The sequence below is a fragment of the Ambystoma mexicanum genome, chromosome 12 (genome assembly GCF_040938575.1).
Source record: "Ambystoma mexicanum isolate Mex_15411 chromosome 12, UKY_AmexF1_1, whole genome shotgun sequence".
In the NCBI taxonomy this organism is placed as follows: domain Eukaryota; kingdom Metazoa; phylum Chordata; class Amphibia; order Caudata; family Ambystomatidae; genus Ambystoma; species Ambystoma mexicanum.
This window is the reverse complement of record NC_090936.1, coordinates 854,987,114-855,012,115: the sequence shown is the minus strand read 5'-3', so window position 1 is coordinate 855,012,115 and position 25,002 is coordinate 854,987,114. Positions and strand designations below refer to the sequence as shown.

Below are 25,002 nucleotides of genomic sequence, written 5' to 3'. Positions count from 1 at the left end.
CCTGACCCCGCCGAGTTTGGGCATCTAGGGATCCTACAGGATTGTCGTTGGTTCCTGGTGGCGGCAAGGGCACCATCTACCAATGTCTCTTACAGTAGGAAATGGATTAGGTTCTGTGTCTGGTGCAAGGGGCAGCCGGGCATGCAGGCTTTGGAGGTGTCTCCAGCCCACATCCTCCTGTATCTTCTGCTACTTCGTCGATCAAGGTGCATTTGGCTGCCATCTCCAGGTTCACGAGATGCCTCAAATCTACTCCTCTGTTCAGTGACCGGTTGGTCAAGCATTTCCTTAAAGTACTTTTTAGGATGTTTCCCCCGTAGAAGGTATTTGCTCCAGTATGGAGTCTCAATGTGGTGCTCTCCGCTCTCATGAAGCCGCTGTTTGAACCTATGTCGACGGCGTCATTGAAGCTCTGCCTCTTGATAGCAGAGGATTTGCTGAGAGCGAAGACGCCGTTAATGCACGAGCGTGCCTTGTAAGTATTAAAGTTCCTTTTGCATTGTTCTCTTCTCTTTCAAAAGTCTTAAGTCTGTAAAGTCTATGTCTTTCCCTTTTCAGATGCTGTGACGATGAAGATTATCCTTCTAATGGCACGTAAGTAGAAAGACTGCACTAGCGCTGGAGAATGCTCCGTAATGTCTCTTTTGTCTTTGCAGGTGCTGAGGTGCAGCGCGAACAGATTGAAAGCGAACATAACACAGGTAAGCAGTCTTGTAACTAAGCGTTACTAACCGATGTATCTTGCCTTGCAGGTGCCGGAATGCAGCGCGAGCTGAGTTGGAACGGGCGTAACACAGGTAAGCAGAACTTGTAGTTGAATATTATTGACCGATGTTCTCTCTCTTTGCAGATGTCGGATGCCGGAAGAGAAAGGCAGAGAAAGGCGCCTTGGATGCTGCCGTTGGATTAGGTAAGTAGATTCACTGCCTTTACTTTAGCCTAACCTGTGCCTTTGTTTTGCAGGAGCTGCAGAAGACTGAAGAAGACTGAAGATTGGATTCCAGCAGGTTATTTCGTGTTCACAGGATCTGGAGCTGGAGGTTTCCTGGAGCTGACACGGTGAGCGTCTTGCTGCAGATGCAGAATAACGCGAAGCACGTGAAACCAATCGGGTGTGGTTTAAATAGCCTTCTGTAGTGCTTACGCGTCTCCTTCCACGGCTCCACCCAGGTAAGAAAAGAGTTCCAGATTTCTAGAAGAGTTCCTGTGTTCTGCTTCCAGGGAGTGGCTCCTGCTCCACCCAGACAGAAAAAGTAGTTCCAGGCAGAGAAGGATCAGGAGACCAGTTAGCTGGTAAGTAAGCAGCATGGTCTGCTACAGGTAGGTCCACCAAGCACTCTTATCTAATATGAGCCCGGCGCTTCCTGTGCCGGGACCAGTCACCATCATGAGCCTGGCGCCACTGGCGCCAGGACAAAGTCCAGAGGGTCCCTATAGGGACTGGCTGGTTCCTGGGATCAGAGTCGTGGGCCTGCTTCCAAGGTCGTGGGGCAAGTCCTGACCCCTTGGAAGCAGGGATCATGACAGTCATACTGCTATGTAATCTATTCACAGCATGTGAATCCATGAAAAATCCAATGCTGGAGAAGGGAGTAGTTTCTTACCTGGAACTCCATTTCTCCAGCATTGGTAACATTCATGGATTCACATGCGCCCACCGGCCGCCCCTGCAGGCAAACCTTGGTTTGGGTTTCCTCTACTTTGGAGGTTAAAATCTGAAGGGAAGCCGCGAGGGCGGTGCTATTTATACCAGATGTTAGTCAAAGTTTGAATGCAGTACCCTCTGGGAACACTACAAGCAACTAGGACTACATGTATAGGCAACCCAACCTTTGGTATAAGCTTGTACTACAGTCTTGGTAGCATGTTGAGCAGCCAGGTTTATCTCAAGAGGGGAAATGTGAGCAGTATTGGAGTTACACAAAGGTTCACAGTTACAGGTATTTCAAATAAACTTACACTCAAGATTTCTTGCATAAACAATTATTAATTTATCAGTCAGTTATAAAGACTTCTTTAGAAGGGAGCATTATACTAGTAACAAACAAATACACTTCAGTGGTGTACACTGACTTTCTGAATCGGACAAGACCCTTTTGGGATGGCTCACAGACACAACCTACACCCACAGGTGACTTCAGCAACAAGGGTACTGGGGACATTAATATCTTACTGTTAGCATTCAGAAAACTCTTAAGAGATTACAAATATTCATAAGCAGGGCAAATACTTTCAGATAGAAGTTAGAAGAGTCATTCAATTCAATAGGCTAAGCCAAAGTTATTAGGCAAGTCTTTGTATAGGATACAGTACTTCAGGTAAGTAAATGGAAAAGTCTTTGCACAAGTTCTTGGAGTCTTTGATGAAAAGAAGAATCAAATGTAGGGCCACAAGGTGATTTGACTGATGAGTTATGGAAGTTATAAGCACTTCTACAGTAAGATGCAAGTTCTCTTAGACTTATTTTACAGTACCTTGGTAAAGAAGAAAAGATGCAGCTGTTGACCTCTGTTCCTGTGCAGCTCTGCAGATCTCACTGTTCCTGGGCCTCAGTCGTGGGGACAAGAGGGAGGACGTCAGGGGACTCCTGCACCGGGACTGTCACAACTGGCAAACTTCACTTTCAGTGGCTTTTTCGTGTTTCAGCTCCTTGCGGTACAGCAAATAGCAACAAGCGCGGTTCCTGGCTGTCATGGTGGACTTTCCTGGCTTCTGGGGACCGGCACTAGACTGAGGGGGGGGGGGTCAGGCTCGGTCAGTCCTGCTTCTTGGGAGTCTGGAGGATCTTCCAAAAGATTTAGACCTGCTTAAAAGTAACACACACAATCTGGTGTTCCACTCCCTGGCTATTCGGTTTCCTGCAGCAACTCTGAGGAAAATCAACCAGCTCCGAGATGGATGTCGAGGTGGCTTACTTTGGAGTTGATTGGTCCCACCAACTCAAAGGGAGAAGTCGTCCTTGCAGGGGCTTCTCTGTCGATGCGAACTTGGCAAGTAGTCACTGCAGCAGGGCTTCACCGGGCAAACCAACGGTCGAGGAGTTGCAGCAGGCGTCCTCTTCAAGCTCTTCTTCGGTTCCTTCGTCCAGTGGTCGACTCTGCCTTACAAGCCAAAAGACTCGCCTTTTATTCAGTTCTCTCCCATTCATTTCAGCCTAGCTGTCACTCACCCAGCAGGGTGGCTGTCCTTGCCGGACAGTCAGCCAGCCAATCAGCACAGAGTGCATTCCAGTCTCCTAGGAGACTAAGCACAGGATGTTTCGGGCACCTCCCTCACTTCCTGCCTACCCCAGACACTCTGGAGCCAGAGGCGGGGTTCAATCCTGAAGCCCGCCAATGGCGAATGAACAAATAGACCAAACCTGGTTTGGCATGCAGAGAAACTCTCTAGAAGAACCTTCCCACAAAGACCTGGTGATAAAAGAAGACCGGGCACCATTTTAGCAAAGATGGCTTTATGCCATCTTTATGGCTCCCGCGGTTACTTTACTGGAGCCGCGAGCGGTCGTGGTAAATGCAAACAAAGGTAGTTCAAAACAAAACCACTGCCACCAGCCAGTCAATTGAGAAAAGGGTAACATATAATATGCTACATAAGACGCTAGACTAAGGGGATATTAAGTAACCCCTCAAGCACTCTATTAGAAGATAGTGTGTGCTGGGTCTAGAAAGTTTACAATGCTAAGTCATTTCACTTTACTGCTCTGGGAAACCGTAGTTGATCCCAGAGAAGGTATTTAAACCTTGGGAAACCTGGAAGACTTCCCTGTGGCACTGCACTGAAGGTTCTTTGTGACACTTTTGTAAAAGATGCCTATGGAATATTGAATTCAAATACATGAGAGAGTGGGGGAAAAAAGGGCAACACTTTCTCCAGGTTAAAAAAATCAATTCCTGAAAATCCAGTAAGTGGCTCGGGGTCTCTAAGGTGGGGGGAATTTACACATTTTTGCGAATTCTCCCTAACACCAGACGTCCTATTGGTTTAGCTGAAAGCACGCAAAAAGACATCGATAGGACACCAAGTGTCGACGTTTTCCATAGGAAAATGCTATGTTAAAGTTACCGAGGTTTCCCAGCCTGACGATTGGAAAAATTCACAGCATGTGAATCCATGAAAGAGACCAACACTGGAGAAATGGAGTTACAGGTAAGAAACTACTCTCTTCCTTCCTTCTGTAAATGAACGCTGTATGTCTTCCTTCATCTTTTCTAGTTGAACCTGATAGTTGTTCACCATCCTCTTTTCCAATCCTTTAAGGCATTCCTGCAGATCCTCCGTATTCAGGGCCATTTTGATCGGCTCAGATTCTTTCTCTCCTGCAGCTTGCTGTACAGCTTCATCCCCCAGCTCCTGCTGGCCCCCCTCCATGGTGCTGAGTGTTTTGGATTTCGAGGTGGCGGTTTTCCCTTTAGCTCCTAGCATCTGGATGTGCACACTTTCAGCCAACTTGGGGATTTTACCGTTATACCATGGGAACACTTTTGCTGTTAGGACAATTCCCCAATAGACAGCCCCCAAAATAGTTCATGGCCACTTCCCCTCTTCTTTTTTTTTTTTTTTAATGTATTTTTTTTTTTTTTTACACAAGTCCATTAATGGAACCATTTTCAGAAAGTCGTCCAAGCACAGGCCCGTATTCCCCTTTAAACCTGATTCCTCCGGGTACCAACCATGTCACAGCTGCGCAATCTCCGCTGTCTCTGGTTTCCCTTATTCACAGGCAATGTTCTCCACATGTCCAAGAGCTGAATGCCTCATCAGTGATCTCGAGTCCTGGGAACAGCTCTGTATATTTCCCCACCCTGGGCCCTTGTCTTGATTAGTTCTTCCTCTCTACTGAATCCGTCTGATGCTAGCAGCTTGCTTCACTTACTTGGATTAGGTTTCCACCGTGCTTGTTTTTGGCCCCCTCGGGCCCCTTTTCAATCACTCAGAGCCCCGCTGCTGGATGTAGTTGGCCACGGGGACGCCACCCGTCCTGGGGAGCACCACACCTTCTCGCTTCTTGGAGGCGCCTCAACCAGTTATTCTAATTATGGCCCAGTACAAGAAGTGCCAGCCTTGTACCTCCTTGCTGCCTTCCCCAGTTGTCAGCACACGGCGGATGGCACTCGTTTGCCCGCCTCTTCCTCCCACTCTTGTCTTGTCACCAGACTGTCTCCTCCACTCTTGCTCCTACTGCTCCGTTGGGGGAGCGGCCCATCTTGTAGCTCGTTGCTTGATGTGCAAGCTTGTCCCTCCAGGCCCGGTACTTCTCTGATCAGCATTGCGCCGCCCCTCCGTGTACTAGCTGGGTCACCTTCTCATTTGCAGTATCAAGTGGGCGTTACCTTCCTTCAGACCGTCACCTCCCATTCTTTTGCAGAGCTTGCGGCAGGGCTTTTACTCAACATTCTAGCCAGCCTGAAGGCGTGCTTCTCATCTCATCGGTCTGCCGGAGCATGGGAAACACACCCTTACACCACAGCAGCCATCTTGGTAATCTGCAGACTTTTTTTAATGCACTAGACACCAAACTAACCCTACTTTGGTACTGAGGTAGGTGTAAGCCTAGTGTTGAAAACATTGCTTAGACCAGTAACTAAAGGAGGACTGCAAGTCTCCAACTTTGGAAAAATACTAAATGGCCACACAGCTACAATATGAAGTCAAATGGTTAGCAGATGAAGAAATAACTTGTCTTGTCATGAGACTCTCCATATTACCAAATGCAATGAAAAAGGCACTTTGGATAAATCCTGCAAAGGACAAAACTCCCATGCGGATTGGACTAGGTGCCCAGATTTGGACATGGACCTGTAAGAAATTAAATGTAGGCGTCCCATATTCTCCTGACATCCCACTGAGTGTGGCGACTGCAGTGTCGAGTGCAATATGGAGACACAGCCATTCAATATAGGAATCACACAGCATTGCAACATAGGGAAACATATTCTTAGACGGTTGTGTACAATGTTTTCCAGAATTGTGTAGCATATATGATATGCTAGAAGGTCAATTCCTTACCTACATGGCCCTAACCAAGTGACAAGATTTTGGAGTGGCCTGCCAGAGGAACTGCCCCACATTATCCCTGCTCTGTTAAAGCAGCGAGAGAAACAGAATACCATATACAATCTATAACAACCTGCTAGATGAGGCACCCCACGCTTAGTTAGATGTTCGCAGTTGGCTGGGGAGTGATTGACACCACCTTTGATGACACACAATGGGATATTATAATCTAATACCAAAAACAGTATTTTGAAACCAACAATTCAATTTGACCCAATATAACCTCTTGCATGGGGTTTAACACCTATGAGAATGTCCTACATGTGTCCCACTACACCTCAACATTGGTCTAAATGCCTACTGCAGAATGCAGACATTTTACAGGTATCCCTACATATTATCCCCACCAAAAATATCGCTGTACATATGGTAGTTTGTCTCGCCATAGGCAATATTTTTGGGGGGGATAATTTGTGGGAGCAGGGGTTGCGGGGGTGTCCCCGCACATTTAAAAATAATTCAGGGGTTACAGGGGTGTCCCCCGCAGGGTCCATGGCTCAATATCGCCGCAGAAATATGGCGATATTTTTGTATGGCAATATTTCTGCAGGGATATTAAGACATGGAAACATTTTCCACACGTTTTGGAAGTTGTGATGAATCCTTAGGAGTAGTCACTGATTCCCTGTCGAGGATCTCCTCCCGTATGGCCAGGGGACGGCAGCTGCTACCTGATCTTGACCCTTGGGCTGGTACTATGAGGAGATTGCTGTCAGGGGTGAGGGGGAAGGAAAGTGGTGACCACATCAGGGGAGAGGCAGTATCCTTCCCTTCCTAGGGAAAAAGACCTCATAATGCCTAATTTCTTGATGGCTTGTTGCCATTATACAGATATCTCCCATTGTAAAACCCAGAAACCCGTTGCTGAAAATCACTCTAGGCAAAATACCATTCATAACTCATACACACACACCTAACATCCCAGTCTCTAATGTTTTTCTAAATAAAACCCCAAACCAATATTGCTTTGGGAATCCTAGAAATCCTGTGCACTCCAACTCCCATAAAGTCTCAAGTGCTGAAATGAGGAGGAAGAAGTTAATGCAGACTGAAAGAAACACAAAGTTAAACGTGCGGACTAGTTGTTTTGATGCTACATGAATGGTGTCTGTACTCAAGAAAGAAGGAGACCAAAGAGGAAGGCAGAACCAAATAAGGAAGCAGTACGGGAAAGGACCGTGCTGGAGAAGGCTGACAGTTCCAGTCAGCTGCCCACATCTACATACTGGCATGTCGCGAGGCCAGGAGAGATGCAGCGGGCACCGTGAGAGGACCGCCAAAGTACTGGCAGCAGCAGTGGAGCTACCGCAGCCACTGTTGTGCCGAGAACCCGCGATCTTGCCGGCGGGTGAGCGTGGAATGATCAGGAATGCTGGAGGAAGGTCTGTAGTGTGGGGTAGGCCGTCCCATAGAGGAAGATTCATTGCAGCAACGTTCCACGTGTCAGGAAGGCTACAAGACACCAGTGAATCTGCCCAGAGCCATTGGGAGCCCCAGGGCATACCGACAGGCATGTAAGCAAATAAGAATATTTGAATACCGACCAAGTAAAGTATAAAGGCAGAACTTGAACATACAGTCACTATGTATGAGATGTCAATGTGGGGAAAGTTGGAACAAGTAGTAACTCAAGCCAATGAAGAAGCACATTAAAAGTAATACAGCTGTACTATATTGAAGGACAGTAAAACTGAGAAGTCGTCCTGGCAGGGGAGTATACCAGGGGATCTAAAGAACCTCCTGTAAGGATTCCTGGCTGGGATGTTTACCAGAAGGCCTCCTTAGGAAACTGTTGTCTGAAAAGACACTTTTTGCCATCCTACCTGAAATATCCAGGCAAGGAAACCACCCTCTGTATCCAAGAGTTTGTCCTCGGAAACTACTATTTCTGTTGGATGTATCTGCTTGCTTTAATTATAAACACTTCTTAAATGTTTTTTATTGCATTACAGTTTAAATATAAACTTTTAGCAAACGTTGATGATAATACTTTCATCCATCCAGTCTTCTTTCTATAAAGCCATATCAACCCACGATAGACATTCAGGGACTGATTCATGGAATTGTGTGCGCCGAAAAACGGTCTTTGTGCACTAATCTGCCCGCATATCCCTGTTTCACAAATGGGGATTTGCGAGCAGAATGGCGCACAAAACCCGTTTTTCAGCGCACATAATTCCATGAATGACCAAACAAAACCAGATCCTTTTGGCGAGTTCTTTTTCTAGGACCATTTTGTTAAAGTCAACCAAGGCAATCGTCAAGGAAATGTTTGTCCCGCTTAGTAGGTACAGCCACCATCTGTCAGACGTTATTGTTTTAAATTGCGCCATGAAACGGTCAAAGAACCTTGATCTTTAGCTCTCAAAGAACGGATAGACCATGAAGAGGTGCTTTAAAGTTTCTTTCCTTTATATCACCGAATCGACAAATTGGGGACTTCTGGGGCTCTAATGGAGATGATTTTGCCAGTCGGGCATAGATTAAATCATATGCGCATAAAAACAGATCGTAGACCAGGTCATGGGCATTGAATAATATAAGGCTGGGGAGAACCTCTCTTCCTGGTTTCTTATGCTAACTTTGAATGTAGAGATAGTTTTGCGACTTCATCAAATGTCAATATCCAGTCATTTAATCTTAAGTTCTTCTTTACTGATGCTGGAGCAAATAGTAAGTCATCTGGATGCGTTTCCAATGCATTTTTGAGGGCCACACATTCTTCTTCACATTCTTCTTCCCATGCGATAAGAGGGTTGGATTTCTTCAGAAGTTCTGTCATGGGTGCCACTGGGGCTCTCAAACATTTCCCATATAAAGAGAGTTTTTTCCATTGGACAGCCATTTGTAATGAGTTTAAACCAAATGAAGTCTTTATAAGTCAGATCGGAATTGACGGTGGGAACCCTAACGGTGTTCTCCAGAAATCGCCTTCCAGAAGCTTCCACCGTTTGGAGGGTCGGTTTAAAAATGCCTCTGCACTGTATGTCAGTGTTGGTAAAACTTTTCCTCTATAGAACTCGATGATTGGACACAATGAGAATTTGCAATATTTCGGTTTAATTATCATTGCCTGGCTTGTTAGCATTCCCACTTTAGAGGCCACGTTTCTGCTGCAGCCGATTCCACCTTGCTTGCTGAAAATTGTATTGGCAGATATTTGAAAGACTGGACTTTTTATCTCTTCATTGTTCAGGAGCCACTTGAAGCTCCTCTTCTTGCCTTCCCCTTATTAATTGACAGGATTTTTATTTTCTTTAAGTTGATCTCCAGGAAGTAGATAGACTGCATAGACTTGAATGCCTGTCAATTGTCGCTGTAGACCGTTCTCAGTAAAGTCCAGAAGAACAAGATTGTTTGCGTATAACAGGTGGGTTATGGTCTGAGAACCCAGTTTAGGCCAAAAGCAATGAATGGAGGCCATATGTTTGCCAATATCCGAGATATAGAAATTGTAAAGTGCAGCCACAAGGCACAGCCTTGTTTTGCTCTGCAAGACGTTGGAATTTCATCGCTGAGTTGACCTGCCGTTGTCAGCCATATTCTGACTGAGGTATTAGAATAAAGACTTTTTATTTGTTGTAGTAAAGGCTGTGGGCAATTTTTTTTCCAGAAGTTTCTGCCAGAGACTCTCACGGCTAAAACTGTCGAAAGGCTACTAAGGCTAGATGGACTGTTTTTTGGGAAGTCAGACTTTTCGCTTTTAGCATCGCAATGATAAGACGGAGGTGCTGTGCCTAGACCCTTTAGGAAACCCCCCTGAAATGGGTCGTTTAGGTCATTCTGTTCCAGCCAGAGAGTTGGTCTTTTCAATAGTAATGAGACGTATACCTTACCCATGGCATCGAGAAGGGCAATAGGTCTATAATTAGAAGGGTCTGCTTTGGAGCCACTTTTAAAAATGAGAATCATCTCATGATCTGTTTTGATTTTAGTAGTTCCTGAATGTTAGGCAGAATCCTGTGCACACTACAGAAGATTTAGACTACAGGTATGAGCAATAAATCCCCTTTGGTATCAGTCCGTACCACAAAGATTTAGTTGGTAGCTGCGGCTAAGCAGTCAGACTTTTCTCAAGAGGGAGATGAGTAGTATTCAGGCTTTACGCAATAGGGCTACAGTACTATGGTACAAGGAAACACTGACCAAAGCTTTGTATTAAAAAGAATATATATATTTATTTTACACACTTCTAGTTCAACACATTAATCACAGATATTAAAGCAAGTTAAAATCAGTCAAGAAAAATATACACAACTCCCTGGTTAAAATTGTAGACTAGTTTGAGCAAGAGTGAAAACTGAGCAAAACGGCATAGTGAAAACCAAACACAAATGGGACTCTATCCTAGCAACACTTTCCAATAAGATTGTGAACAAGTTTAGTCAAGGCAGTACTTTAGCACGTATAATACTTGGGTGAAAACCGAGTAAAATGCACTTCACATGTTTAAAAGTGGGACGCAAAAGGTGGTTATAAGAGTTAGGTGCACAACACATTTCTAGGTGAGAAGCAATCTAGAGAAGGCAGTTGTAACAGATTAAGTCAATAGGCCTGTGCCAGAGTCAGTGGTACAGGGCAAAGTACCCAGGAGCAAAATGTTCTTGTAGCTGTAGTCAAGTCTTTGTTAAACAATTAGAAAAGGTAGTTGAAAAAGGTGAAAGACAATGTTAGATGATAGGGGCGGCCAACCCAACAGGTAGGTAAAGGATTTAAAACACTGTTAGCGCTACCAAACGAAAAGGGAGGCCTGGCAGAACAAAGTACCTTAAAATGTAGAAGAGGCTCCTGCGGTGGCGGTTGTTCCTGGCAGTTCCTGCAGTTCGGCAGATCCAGCAGAGGAAGAGAGACTCGTCGTGGAGGAAGGTTCGAGTTACTGCACTGCCCAGGGAGGAAACCAGCCGCGGTGCTGCCAAACGAAATAAAAGGTACGCTCCTTTAAATCGCAGTCCGGGTGGACGGGTGCCTGGTTATCCGGCCTCCGAGTACATGGTACGGGGGATTCGACCAAGGCAGGTCCAGGAAGGCGATTGGCAAACTGGTTGGCCCCACCAGCTCAAGGGAAGAAGGCTCTTGCAGAGGAAGATCTTCTCTCGTCGTGTGGAGAAAAGTGGTGAGATGCTGCAGCAGGGCTTCACCGGTGGATCAGTCGTTGCAGATGTCTTTGGCTTCTCTCCTTCTCGGCTTCTTAGTTCCAGTGGCAATGTCTTGCTCTTCCCGACCTCAGGACCCTGCTTTTATGCAAAAAGATCCCCATTCATACAGCCTAGCTGTCACTCACACAGTGGAGTGGTCATCTTGGCGGGAGACCCTCCAGCCTATCAGGATAGAGTGCGACATGGGTTGCTGAGGCAACCCTGTCCAGGGGGCCTACTCCCCCTCCCGCACAATGGGTCCACCCCAGACCCAGTGGCGCCGAAAGGAGGGCTTCTTGGCAGAAGCCCGCCAAAAGGACAAACAAAGGATCCCCGACCTGGGTTAGGTGTTTAGAGAAAGACACAAGAAAGAATTTATATAAAAGTTCTGGCAAATGAAACCTACCGGAGTAAAGTTAATATAAAAACAAACCAGCGGTATGTTAGAGGCTGTCAGTAAATGTGGTAGCCTCGAACAATGGGAAAATTCCATTGGGAAGTATTCGCGGTCGAATATTTATGGTACTAACCACTGCCACCAGCCAGAAACTTTTGAGAGAGGGACTGTAGGTACCGTCTCGTAAATGAACATAAGGGAAAAACTATTAACCCTTGCCAGTACCTCCATAGTAAAATGGGTTGTACTGGTTTTGTTCATAAAGATTGACTAGTAAAGTCAATGGGGACTTTACATGCCCTGGGAGACAGTAGCCAGTCCCAGGGTATGGAGTCTGTTTGGGGGTCGCTACAACACCACTGTGTCACTGCACGGAGGGTGCTGTGTAGCACATGTGGATAAAGATGGTTCCTATGGGGGTGAGATAAACCACATAGACATTAAACACAAACCAATAGCCTAGAACACACATAGCAAATATGCCTAAGAGTGGGAAAAAGAGTCACACTTAGCAGAAGAAGAAAAACAAACCCTTCAAATCCAGCAAAGCTGCTGGGGGACTCTATAGGTAAGGGAAATTAGCCATAGAATGAGAATTCTCCCTAACACTGAAAAATTAAATCTATCAATTATGACAATTTTTCTGGATATTCCATCAGCATTTTATTGGAGATCCCATCCGGGCCCCTGGCTTTGGAGGGGTTGAGTTTCTTTATTATCGTAGTTATGTCTTCCAGATCATAAGGAAGTGTCCAGTGGACTTGAACCGAGGTTAGGTAGGGCCCCCACAAAGTTTTCCATAGAATTGCACCCAGGCTGCCTCAGTCACACCTGTGGCTTGTAGATGGTGCTGAGTTTGAAAGGGTGTTTTTAACAAGTCCCATGTTTGAATTGTTGATTTCTCCCCAATAGCCCTCAGCATGCACTCTGCGTCTTTTTGTATAAGATTGGCTTTATGGTTTCTACACCATGATCTATAAGCCGTCTTGATATTTTTCTTTCGTATCTCCCGGACTGGAGGCGATAATGGCTTTGTCTGGCGAATCTCTTTCCTCACCTCTTTCAGTTTTCGCACCAGAGTGGGATTGTAGGTGTGTTCAGGAATGTTTCTCGATAAACACTTTTTGCCAAACATAAGTCGGAGATATTTTCCTTAAACCTTTAGTTTTTCTTTTTCAGTGTGAGGGTCAGATTAAATTATTTTGGATACAAGGGCAGTTTATATAATTTTTACGACTTGACACAGAATGATCTTTAGTTTTAGTTTCCTAGGTAGGGAAACTCTCTTTAGGATGGGGACAGAGAAGCCGTTATCCAACTTTTATTTTAATTAAGATGTCTGATAATGAAAATATTACAACTTTGTGTCTGCCTCTCATTTCTGAGAAAAAGTGCCCTAAAATTACCCTAGTTTGGAAACAACCCTGCAGATAGATATTGGCCACTGTATGTATCAATCCAGTATGATACACCCCCAAATTGTGTCTGCTAGGCCTTTATCCCAAAGCAATAAACACAACTGGATTGGGAAAATGTATAAACTTGACAAAAAACTTGACTATCCAAAGAATAGCCACTGCATGGAAATCACAATATAGAACAAATCTTAACAAGTGGATTTACAACGTGGAGAGTAGGGCATGGGTGGAATTATCCATACTTGGGCACAATATATTAGGTTCTTCCCAAACTAAACCGTGATGAAATGGGAGATGATACTAATAGAATTGACATAGACACCAGACGATAAGCCACCTTGATTGAAACTGTGTTCCTTTTTGTTACTCCCAAATATTTGCAGTTACAACACATGAATATAACTATCACCCGGACGTTGTTACTAGTGCTTATAAAATATCTTTATAATGAAACTTCTCTCTCGCAGACACAAATAATGCCAGTTAATAAACTAATAATCGTTGTATGCCAGAGCTACTGTTTAGACTCCTTATTGGCTTTTTTTTTTTGTTGAATCTTTCTTTAAGTTATTACACCGCATCCATGACGATGAATGTTTAGATCAATGCCTTCCTTACCTGTAAAGTACAAGACATTCCTGCAACCCCACTATACTTATTCTTCATCAAAATCATCTAATAAAGATATTTAAAAAAGGAATAATTTCCTGGCTGTGGAATATCTATAACTATTCCCACAAGGTACTACTGCTCAGCCATGTAGATAATAACATTCACAAATCAATGATTGTGCAAGAAGTAATGATTGACAGTGTACTTGATAAACAAATTGCCACTTTATCAACGGGACACGGTTTTGGGTAATATTTTATTACCCACGGTTACAGTCTTCCGGCATGTCCACTGCATGTTTGGTGGTCATGCGCAAAGACCACCAGGTACTGGAAGCAGGTGATTGGAACTATAAAGGAGATTGTGGTTTCCCATCCCAGGGGATCCGACACTGATTGCACTGGGTGTGCAAATACTTGAGGTGATGGACCTAACCTGAAGGGAATGGAGAATCCTGGCAACCCTGACCAATACTTTCTGTGTGGTTGTTGCAATGCTGTATGGTGGGTGTGGTAAATTGGGCATAGGTGACGGACAAGAGAACATTTGAACAAGATATTTTATTTTCAAAAGTAAAGAAATCCTTCTCAAAGCCCTATCTCTATGATGCAGCCCCTATTCTAAAAAACACCAAACGGGTACTTGTCAGGATGTCTTACAAATAAGCTCTGCCCTCTCTCAAAAACCTATGTTGTCTTAACATCTGCCTAACACTATGAAAAGAAAGAAAGACCATTTAAACTTTAGCTTAGGCTAGGATTACTCTCCCCCTTGTGTAAATCAGTGGAGGCTGGTTTTCCGACCCCCTTCAAAGAGTTCTCAAAGTCCTTAACAAATCTTGGCCTGATAGTTCCAACAAGCCATCAAAAATATCTCTGAACATACTTTTAGCAAGACAATGGCCACCTCAGCAAGTCAAACAGTTTCTGGGTTATCCCCTCTTCAGGGATGTAAACGTAACGGGTTCCTCTGATCTGTAAAGGTTGATATTCACAAATAGACAATTTTCATTTTATTGCTGGTCTAAATGTCTACTCTCAGCCTACTGTAGGCTAAGGCGCCTGCTTATCCCAACTTGGTTTTTGCTTCTACTACCCATTCCTGGGGTTTTTGGATTGCCAGCCCAGTGTGGGCTACAAGCCTGCTCAGCCCTGTTTGTAGTTTCTCACCCCCCTTTGGGGTTCTGGATTATCAGCCCGGTGTGGGCTATGGGTCTTTCTAACCCTGTTTTGCTTGTCAGTTCTGGCACTGACTGGTGGGATATTCCAATTTTCTGCCTCATGTGGGCTATGGATTTCTTTCACCCCGTTTTGTTTGTTTTTACACCCCTCATGGGGTTTTTGGATCTTCAACCCTGTGTTGGATTGGTTGTGGCATCACTGCCCCCCCAGCCACTATTTATGTGATGCTGCGTACCTTTTTTCCTAACAGCGGTGCTCGTAGTGGAGGCAGTCTCAATGGCCAGCACTGACCTGTACTCTCGACCTGGCCCTGGCTCTGGTCTGTAACATCAGCTTCCTCGCTTTGTTTCCTTTCGGTGTAAGTGAAGCAGGATGCTGGTAAGTCTCTTCATTTGGTTTTGATTCCTCTCTCAGTGGTCCCAGCTCTTTGGGATTTCCGCTTTGGTGAAGCAGCAGCGTTCCACTGGCTGCCTTGTGTCTCCACATGCCATGTGGACTGCGTGGCTCTCTGGTTTTGCTCCTGCTGTGAGGGAGAGACTGCCTCCTCTGTGTGCATGAGCAAGCCAGCGTTTCTTGCTATCCAGGGGATTTTCCCTCGTTCTGTTGATGTCCATGTTTATTTAGGTCCCGCCCTGGAACTGAAGAGAAGGTTCCATTGGTCCTGGTTTTCAGAAAGAAGCAGCAACAAATACAGGTCAGATTCCAATTGTCTCTTACGGCGATGAGGATCAAATTCATGGACACATATGTTCAAATAATTAATTGCCTTTCATCTGACCAAGTTATGCAGTCCTGCCGTCAACGGTTGTGAATTCATGACATATTTGCATGTCCCACAATTACTCCATTTTGAGTCAGTGATTCAGAGGGGAGAGTACAGGGTTACAAGTTAATATCTGACATTTACTTCGAAGAGGATGGTGCTCTGATGGGGAAGGACTAACGGTGGAGGGGTCTCTAGGTAGGTTAGTTACTTTCTTGGTAAGTGTTTGCTTACATTAGGGTAGGCTATGTCAATAGAACAGCGAGAGAAGTAGGACATTTTGAACTGCTTTAGCTTAGTACAAACTGGTGAACATGAATAGCTGTTGGTGCTCTGGGCTGTTTATTACTTCCCATTTTACAATATTATTTGTAGGCCTATATTCACCTTTTTAAATTCAGTAAAAAAAAGTTCTAATGTAGACTAGACATTTAAAAAATGCTTGTTTTATTTTTCTTCCTAGGTGGGCCTTCTTCAACTCAGCAAAATCGTCTTGGAGATCTTCAGGCAATGCTGCAGCTGGTAGAACAGAGATCCAAGGAGGCAGAACGTGTAGCAGAGCTGGCAGAATGTGATGCCAGAGAAAAGGACAAGGAGTTGGTTAATGCCCTGAAACGAATGAGGGAATATGAAATGGTATGTATTTAATCTCATGTAGTTCATCAAAATGAGTTGAGTATACATGAACGGTGCAGGTTTTCTTCTCATATATTAGCATTTAGGGATTTAGAGTCTGAAACGGAGATGATGCACTTTAAAATACATTTCTGGCATTGGCAGTGCTACAGTAAAGCTTTTCTTTGTTTTTGTACCACACATAGTCATACCTCTGATAATTCACCTGCACAGAACCCCAAATGCCATTATCAAAAAAAAAAAAATACAAATGGCTTGAGGTGAAATAAGTGGCACTATACATTCAATGTTAGTGCACCTCAAGAGCGAATTGTTTGCCCTTGGCCTTGGGAATTTATGGGTTCATCCTGGGTCCAACATGCCCTCAAATTGGAAAGGATGGCGGCAATCGAGGGAAGATTGACTAACTCCTTTCAATTTAGTACTTATTGGGCACTGAAACAGGAACAGGGTACGAATCCTACCTGGACTGTATGAGTCCTAAGATTATGCGCTCATCTCTTAAACTGTGACTTTGTATTCTGCCCCTTGCCTCCGTGAAGTCAAAGTGGACTGTTACTGCTGGCCCACATTGCCTATTCTGCCCTGGTGTCTGGGAGGACAAAGTACATTTTTGCTATTTTGCCCTTAATATCTGGACCTTAGGAAGAGGTCCTTAAAACTCCTCTTCCAGCAAAAACAGGTCCTAACTGTTGCTGCGGCCATAGGGCTCTGTCTAGGTGCCAAAGTTCCCATAGCCACGTTTACTACAGGCTGGTTTTTGTTAAGGCCCTTGCGCTGGAGGATGAAACTTAGCAAGCTGGTTCCATGTGTACATTCCTTCCTCCTTCTGCGACAGGGGCATTTTACCCTTGTCCCCCATAGCAGAAAAGATCAAGCTGCGTGGGGGGCAGCTGTGTATTCCTAATGAAATGGTTCTGTATCTTTTATTCATGTACGCATTCCTTACATGTCTTTTATTGATGTCTATCTTACTTTTATTCCATGTTGAGGATATGTCAATATTGGGGGATATGTCATCTATCCGTTTTCTACCAATTTGTTGTATTGGTACCTGAACAATGTTTATATTGAATGTACTGTTTTGTATTATGTTGGCTTTTGTGGTAAACAATTTTATCGAAATAAAGCTGAAATGAAACCATTCAATGGATTGCTTTTCTCCTGCAGATTCCTTATCTTGATAGATATGCTTCCACAGCTCTGCTGCTTGGAAACTGTTTCCACCGGGGGCATAGTGGACCTCGACTCCGCCATCGGTCCATCTTGCACGGTGGTCGATCGTGGGATCCGGAAGTGACGTCCGGCCCCATACATATACCACGTCACTACACCCCATGCCCCAGTTCCTTTTTTCTGAGCGCTCACACGCTGCATCAGGAATTTGCTTGAGTTTCACTCAATGTTTTTCTATGCATTTTTTTTAATTTACCCTGACGACGTCTTCACACCGGATCTCGGGTTTCAAATGGTGCTCTGATTGCAAGGCTGAAATGTCGGTGACAGACCCACATGACATCGGTTTGTGGTGTCCGGGTTCCACTGGCCTGAGCGTCGTGCGCTAAGATGCAACCCAAGTCCCTGCGAGAAAGAGCCGGTAGGCTGGTCCTGGGCCGACAGATGCCGAAATCTCTGGCGTGGTCTCGTCTGGTCGTCTGAGGAACCCACTCCCTACGAGAGCCGGCACTGCAAGAAAGAGGTCCAAGATCCAGAAGCCTTTCCTTATCCTCTTCCTCAAGGAAGAAGAAGCAACGCCACCATCAGTGGGAATCTAATTCTTCCTTGGAGTGAGGTAAGCCCTCTAAGGGATCGACCACTCGGGAAGAGTGGGATTCTTTTAAATAGGAAATGCTGGACCTGTTTTGTCAACAGGCGACTGTCTGTGCGGTTCCCACCCCCAAACAGCAGGTCTCGGTAGCAAAAGCGGCGTTGTGTACCCCCGAACCCACGCTTGCCATAAAGTTGACGCCTTCGCTGCCGACTGAGCCTTCGAGCTCTGTGGCCTACAAGGCCAGAAAATCGCCCTCTAGAAGCCTCTTTTATGGCACCCATCGTCTGTCTGAGCTATCGGCGCTGGTATCTAACCTTTCGCCCTCTAGGGCTCCACTGCAAGCTAAGCCCTCGGCATCCAGGTCTGTGGAGCCGAAAGATGAGCCTTCGACGTCGACCATCTATGTCTGCGCTTTTCAACCGCTGTCGCAGACAGGCTTTGAACTCAATGAGGTCGATTTTCAGTGAAGAATGTGAAGAGGTCAACCAACCGTCTTTGTGGTGTCCAGTGGTGTTGACTATTTCGAAGACCGGGACAACTTGATGGCACTTGCTCAAGGCCTTCAAGATGCCAGTGGGTTGGACACATCTCCAGATCTTGACATGCAACAGAAACAACCCTACACTCACTCTCATGTCAAATACAGGACATTAATAGAGAAAAATGGGTGACACACTTGGCCTCAAGTCGTCCGCCATTCCCCATCAAGGGTATGACCTGACGGACATCCTTGATGAGGACCCGGCTACTGAACACAACATGCCCTTTAATCAGACCATAGCTGACCCTTTGGCTTCCATCTGGGGGACCCCATGCACTTTGCCCCCCCCCCCCCCCGGCTCCCCCTCCACACCCCTGCCCTCCCCATGGGTACCAATGTCACAGGGAAGTACACGCCGGCAAGAGGAGATCCCTCCTTCCTCTAAATGCACCCTTCCCCGGAAGGGCTGGTAGTTCAGGCCGCCACTATATCCTCCAGGCCCGCAGCATCCACGTCAAATCTCCCTACAGACGGGGAAGGGAAAAGGATTGAAGCTTTGGCCAAAAAGGTGTTTACCTCCAGCAGCATGGCTCTTAAGGCCATAAAAGTTTTCCTATTCTTTGTGGTAGGCAATAGAGCATGCAGCAGAATACGTCCCAGAAGGTCATATGCAGGATGGATTTATACAGCTGGTGGAGGATGGGATGGAAACTGCCAAGCAGTCCTTGGAAACAGACCTGGATATTGCAGACTGTGTTGGCCGCTCCATGGGTACAGCAGTAGTTCTCAGAAGGCAGGCTTATTTGAAAACTTCCGGATTCTCCCCCAATGTACAAAACCGCCTTCTTGACCTGTCTTTTGAGGGGGTGGTGCTTTTCGGACAGAAGGTGGATGACTCTTTGGAGGAATTCAAGGGGTCTAAAATTGCTGCTAAAACGCTGGGTCTGGCTGTGCAGCCGGCTAAGCCTGCTTTCAACTTTACATCTAGAGGCAGAGGCTATAGGTGCTATTTGCCTTATGACAGGAAGCTGCAGCCCCCACAACCCAGGCAGAGGCAGAGGCTTTACTTGCATCCCTGAAGGGGCAGAAGAGCTTCTAAGGGACAGCAGCTGTGGTGGGGTCAACGGCACCTTAGAAGCTGCTTTGATTTTACCCTCCCACGACATACTGGTTGGTGGATGTTTGACAGGGCATTGAGCCCAGTGGAGGAGATAACCTCTGATGCCTGTGCCCTGCAGTTAATTCGGTGGGGGTATTGTCTCCCTTTTTTGAGAAAACATCCAGACATACCCCGTCCTCACCCATCCAACCGGGACAGGAGCTCCAGGAAGAACTGAGAACCCTGTTGTCAAAGGATGCCGTGGAAGAGGTGCCTCCCGATCAGAGGGTCGGGTTGGTATTCCTGGTATTTCCTGGTACCCATAAAAGGAGGAGGTATCCGTCCCATACTGGACCTCAGGGCTCTTAAACAAGTTCCTGAAAAAAGACAAATTCAGGATGGTGACGTTGAGAGAAATTCTCGACGCTCTCCTGCTTCAGGACTGGCTGGTGTCCATAGACCTGTAGGATGCCTACTTCCATGTGCCCATACATCAGAAGAACAGCTAAGTTCCCAACTTGGGAACTCACGTCCCCTGCACACTACAATATGTCTGGACAACCAGACCAAAAATTAGATAATATAAACAGTTCAACACATATTTCCAAAAAGGAATGGAGATTATCCAAATTTACAAAGGCTAGTTATTAAAAAAACAGGCTTTCAATCAGTTAAGGTCACAAGAACCAATCTTCATTTTATTCGAAAATGTTGAAGCTGTGGGAGGCCCAACGCGTTTCGAGTGATTCAACGCTCTTCATCAGGGGCAGATCAAGTATTCTAGAAAAGATATATATATATATATATTCATATTTACATGAATATTTTAACATCATATTCACAAGATATAGTTCATTAAGAACGCAGAAAAAAAAATATCAATCAACATGGAACACACTTCAAGTCAGAATGGAATTTAAACGTTCAACTAATGCCAATTGTACTTATGGTCATAGGACACAGCCCATTATATAATATGGATCTAATTATCCCAAATTCGTATAATTCCTCATGATATACAACAGAGCCACTCTTAGTTTTTATACTTTGTTTTTATACTTGATTCATCAATTGCTCATCATGATTATGAAAGGGGAGAGGGCTAGCTCTAATTAAATGCTAATTAGAAATGAGATATCTAGCCATACAAAAAGACTAACCTTGTGATATTAATGTAGTAATAAGGATATCAGCAAAGCGGGGGGATGATCTCGGGATTGGTTTTTAGAATTTGCGTGAGTAACCTCTAAGTACCAGGGTGCAGAGTATGAAAAATCACGTCTGATCTGAAAATAGAAGGTCAGAACATCTTAAAATTTAAGGCTATGCTTTAGCAGATGTATATCTCATTACAGGGTGTATATAGGACACTTAGTTAGTCAGCGTGGACATTTATCACCTCTTTGGTTTCATGGAATGTATGGTCTATCCATGGTTTATCTTAGCCACAAATTTAAGTTTCTACGGATGCCCAGGCTTGTGCAATCAATGTACAAAGGCCAGACTCTGTGCGCAAGTAGAGGGGGAAGAAAAAGGGGAGAAAAAAGGAGAAATCCGCCTGATTAACAGTGTTGGAATAGGGAAGTTAACCGCTTGTCCCTTCCCAGCAAATTCTATAATGCTTACCTTAACCAGTCAGCGCTGTAGTATGGAAACAGGAAGATCGGTGTGTCCGATCCTCATCATTCCATGGATTCTCAGGAGGTTGAAGAGGTTTAGAGCGACTATGATCTTGATCGCCCTGGATTGGGCGTGGAGGATGTGGTTCAACATCTTGGATCTTTCCACCTCACCAGTTGCCTCAGCGGCTGGATCTCCTCACCCAGTCAGAGCCGAATACTACACCCGACCCCGGATTCCCAGAACCTACATGTGTCGCTCTTGAGCGGATGAGGTATAATGACTGGGACCTCCCTGAGGAAGTTCTTTAGGTGTTGCTGACTGCACAGACAGTCCTCAAGATCTCTGTATCGGTGTAGGTGGAGAAGATTTGAGGTGTGGTGCAGGGAACGCACGGTTGACCCCATCGCTTGGCCGTCTACAACGGTGATGGAGTTCCTTCTGTCACTAGCCTCGGTCAGGCCTTCAGGTTGCAACAGTCAAGGGGTATTTGGCAGCCCTTTTTGTTTTTAAAAGGCCTCTGGATCAAAGTTCCTTCTTTACCATACCAGTCATGGCCCAATTCCTGAAAGGCATTCTCAACAAATTCCTTTGTTGTTCCAGATTGGGACAGGTCCGACCAGGGTTTCTTCCGAAGGTTGTTTCGGAATTTCATCTTTCGCAGCCAGTGTTATACCCTCTTCCCCACCCTTCTAAGGTGGAAGATCGTTTTCACCATCCTGATCCTCAAAGAGCCCTCAGCTTTTGTGTTGCCCATACAGCAGCGCTCAGGAAGATGGACCAGTTGTTCGCCCATTCTCTTTCATGCAAGGGTCTTGCGATAACCAAACTGGCCATCTCGTGCAGGATCATTTTATGTATCTCCGAGTGCCATCGGTCGGTGGGAAAAGAAATCCAACTGGATATCGGGGCCCATTTCACCAGGGGAGTCTTTGCTTCCACGGCCCTTCAGATGGGGGGGGTCCTTGTGCGGGACATTTGCTGTGCTGCCACATGGTCTTCTTTACTTACTTTCGAAAAGCATTATGCTCTGAACGTTGCCTGTGGGGCTGATGCACATTTTGGCAGAGCTCTTCTGCAGAACCTGCTTGTGTAATCCTTTCTGCCCTCCTCCTTTGGCTTACTGCTTGGGGAATCTAGCAAGATGAGGAATCTACAGGAGTAAAGCAATCCATTGAAGGACAAATTATCTTACCGTAAAGTTCTTTCTATGAATTCTGCTCCTGCAGATTCCTCATCACCCCACCCAGCCGTCCCCCCTCAAAGTGCTGTGGCTTTTTGCTTCTGATTCCATGTAGTAGCCTCCTTCATTTTTCCTATGCAGCGTTTGAGCCGGGAAAATTGGGGAGGAACTGGGGCAATGAGCGTAGTGATGTAGTATATGTATGGCGCCTGACGTCCCTTCCGGAGCCGGCTATCGACCACCGCGCAAGACGGATCGATGATCGACCGCTGAGTTGAGTTCCACTACGCCCCCTGTGGAAAAGGTTTCCAAGCAGCAGAGCTGTGGAAGGAGATCTATCAAGATGAGAAATGTGCAGGAAAGGAATCCATAGAAAGAACATCACGGTAAGGTAATTTCTCCTTCTGGGTGTTATTCAGAGATGAATTGTTGCAGCATTCCAATATTAAGGGAATTTCAGTTCATTCAGTCAATCCTGCGCTTATTAATCTGAACTACTCCTAGTGTCCAATAATAAAGCAGCACCCAATAAAGAAATGTAGGTACAGAGGTTAAATTAGAAAATAGAAAAAGATTCAGTATTTCTAATGGATTGTCCTCCAACGTATTCTACATGTTTGACATATTTGACGTGTAATGACCACAGCTGTGTACTTCGGAAACTTTTTCGGCAGTGGGTGTCCTGCGTCTATGGCGTCGGGTCGATGCCCTTCGAAAGCTTCCGTCGAGGGCAATGTCACCGGATGTTATAAATAGGAGCCAATAACATTTTAGAGTGAACCATCCCTTTAAGCCGCACACGTAAGTTCAATTTTTACACACGCTTTACACGCTGCTTTAGGAACATGATTGTGTCTTCAACTCTATAATCAATGTTTTCATCAGACAATATTTTTTCTCGACTCAATGTCCATTGCCTGGGTTTCGGAATTCAAGCAGTGTACCGACTGCCACACCAAAATGTCTGTTACCGACCAGCATTAGTTATTTCTCTGGTGCTTCGGCACGGGTCATGACGCGGAGGGATGTGCGCCAAAATGCCACCAAATTCTTTGTATGCTCGGGCTGAAAAGCTCACTCTATGCCTTCTAAATCTAAAGCGCAGTCGACGGTCCAGTCCTGGTAGGATAGCTCAGTGGCAACATGCTCGCCTTGGAAACCAGACGACACGAAGCAACCCAGAAACCTCCGGGTATTAAGCGTGTTATCAATACGCAACTAAGAGACTTATTGCTGTAACAGCGCCTCAATGCCCACTGGCTGTGTGAGCGCTTTAGAAATGCAAATAAATAAAGGCTCAGACCGAGAGGATTTCTCCCAAAAAAGGACATCTGCGAAAGAATAAACGGGCCCATTCGAGGAGCTACTCTTCCTCGTCCCGCAAGAAGAGGCGCCATCATCAGGACTCGACGGAAGGAGGTAAGCCGTCGGCTGGGCCTACCACTCGACCGTAGTGGAAGGATTTATTTCAAAATCTCCATGCTGGACCTGTTTCTGAAGCATGCTGCTGCAGGTGCGTTTCACCCCCCGATCCCCATTCAGCAGGCCTCGTACCCAAGAGCGGCATGCAATGTTACCGACCCCTCACAAGCCCCAGTGCCGACGCCATCTACGTCAGGAACACATTCGTGCTTGAAGTCATCGAGGCCCTCGATGCTGGGTCCTTCCCGTGCATTTCAAGGTGCCAGTATTCCGGCGTGACAGCAGCCACACTATCCGCACCGAAGTACAAGCCCTCGGCACCAATACTTGGTGGGAAATCTTTTGCCACTCTCTCACGCTCCGATTTTTTTCAGCACTATGTTGACCATTTTCGATGCAGATTTTCATGGGAACAGGTGGTGTCGACTATTGCGATGTCCAGGCTAAACTTCTGGAACTAGCACAGGGACTTCACGAGGCCAGCGGTTTGGATATTTCACCAGACCTGGAGTTCCAGCAAAGCCAGCCCTATACACATAAACATGCCAGGTTCAGGGCATTGGTGGAAAAGGTGATTGACACTTTGGGGTTGAAATCTTCAGCAGTGCCAGTAACAGGGTATGACCTGCCGGATACATTAGACGAAAGTCGAGTTACAGAGCGCAATATGCCTCTGAATCCGACAATTGCTGATCCTGTGAACTGTGGCAGCATCCTTGCTCCATTCCCCCAGTCAGCTCCACCATGACTGGGAAGTATAGTCTGGCAACAAGGGACCCTTCATTCCTCTCCTCTCAACCTTCCCCGGAAGGGCTTGTCATTCAAGCTTTTGCAGTCATCGAGATAAGCTTCTTCTTCCACTTCCAATCTACCGCCTGACAGAGCTAAGAAAATTGATCCCATGGGCAAAAAGGTTTACATCCGGCAGCATGGCTCTCAAGGCAACAAACGTGGCTAGTGGTTGTGCCAAATACTCCTCTGGTCTCTGGACGGCAGTGGAGAATTCTGCACAGTACATCCCTGAGGGGGGAGATGCACGAGGGCTTCTTACTGGTGGAGGATGGGAAAGAGGTGGCCAGGCAATCGCTGCAAACGTGCCTGGACGTGGCCACTGCGTGGGCCGTTAGATGGTATCGGCTATAACGCTGAGGAGGCAGGCCTATTTGAGGTCTTCAGGCTTTTATGCCTAATATCCAAAACAAGTTACTGGACATGCCCTTCGAGGGT

The 25,002-nt window shown here is 45.8% G+C and overlaps 1 protein-coding gene across 4 annotated transcripts in view; it reads left to right on the top strand.

Annotated features, from left to right (window-relative positions):
* The window catches only part of CEP290 (centrosomal protein 290), a 3,224,991-nt gene that overhangs the window by 285,321 nt on the left and 2,914,668 nt on the right, over positions 1 to 25,002 (top strand). For all 4 annotated transcript variants that reach the window (XM_069629332.1, XM_069629331.1, XM_069629333.1 and 1 more), the window contains one exon: positions 16,027 to 16,199. In XM_069629332.1, coding sequence (XP_069485433.1) covers positions 16,027 to 16,199 — 173 coding nt within the window. The remainder of the gene's footprint in view (positions 1 to 16,026; positions 16,200 to 25,002) is intronic.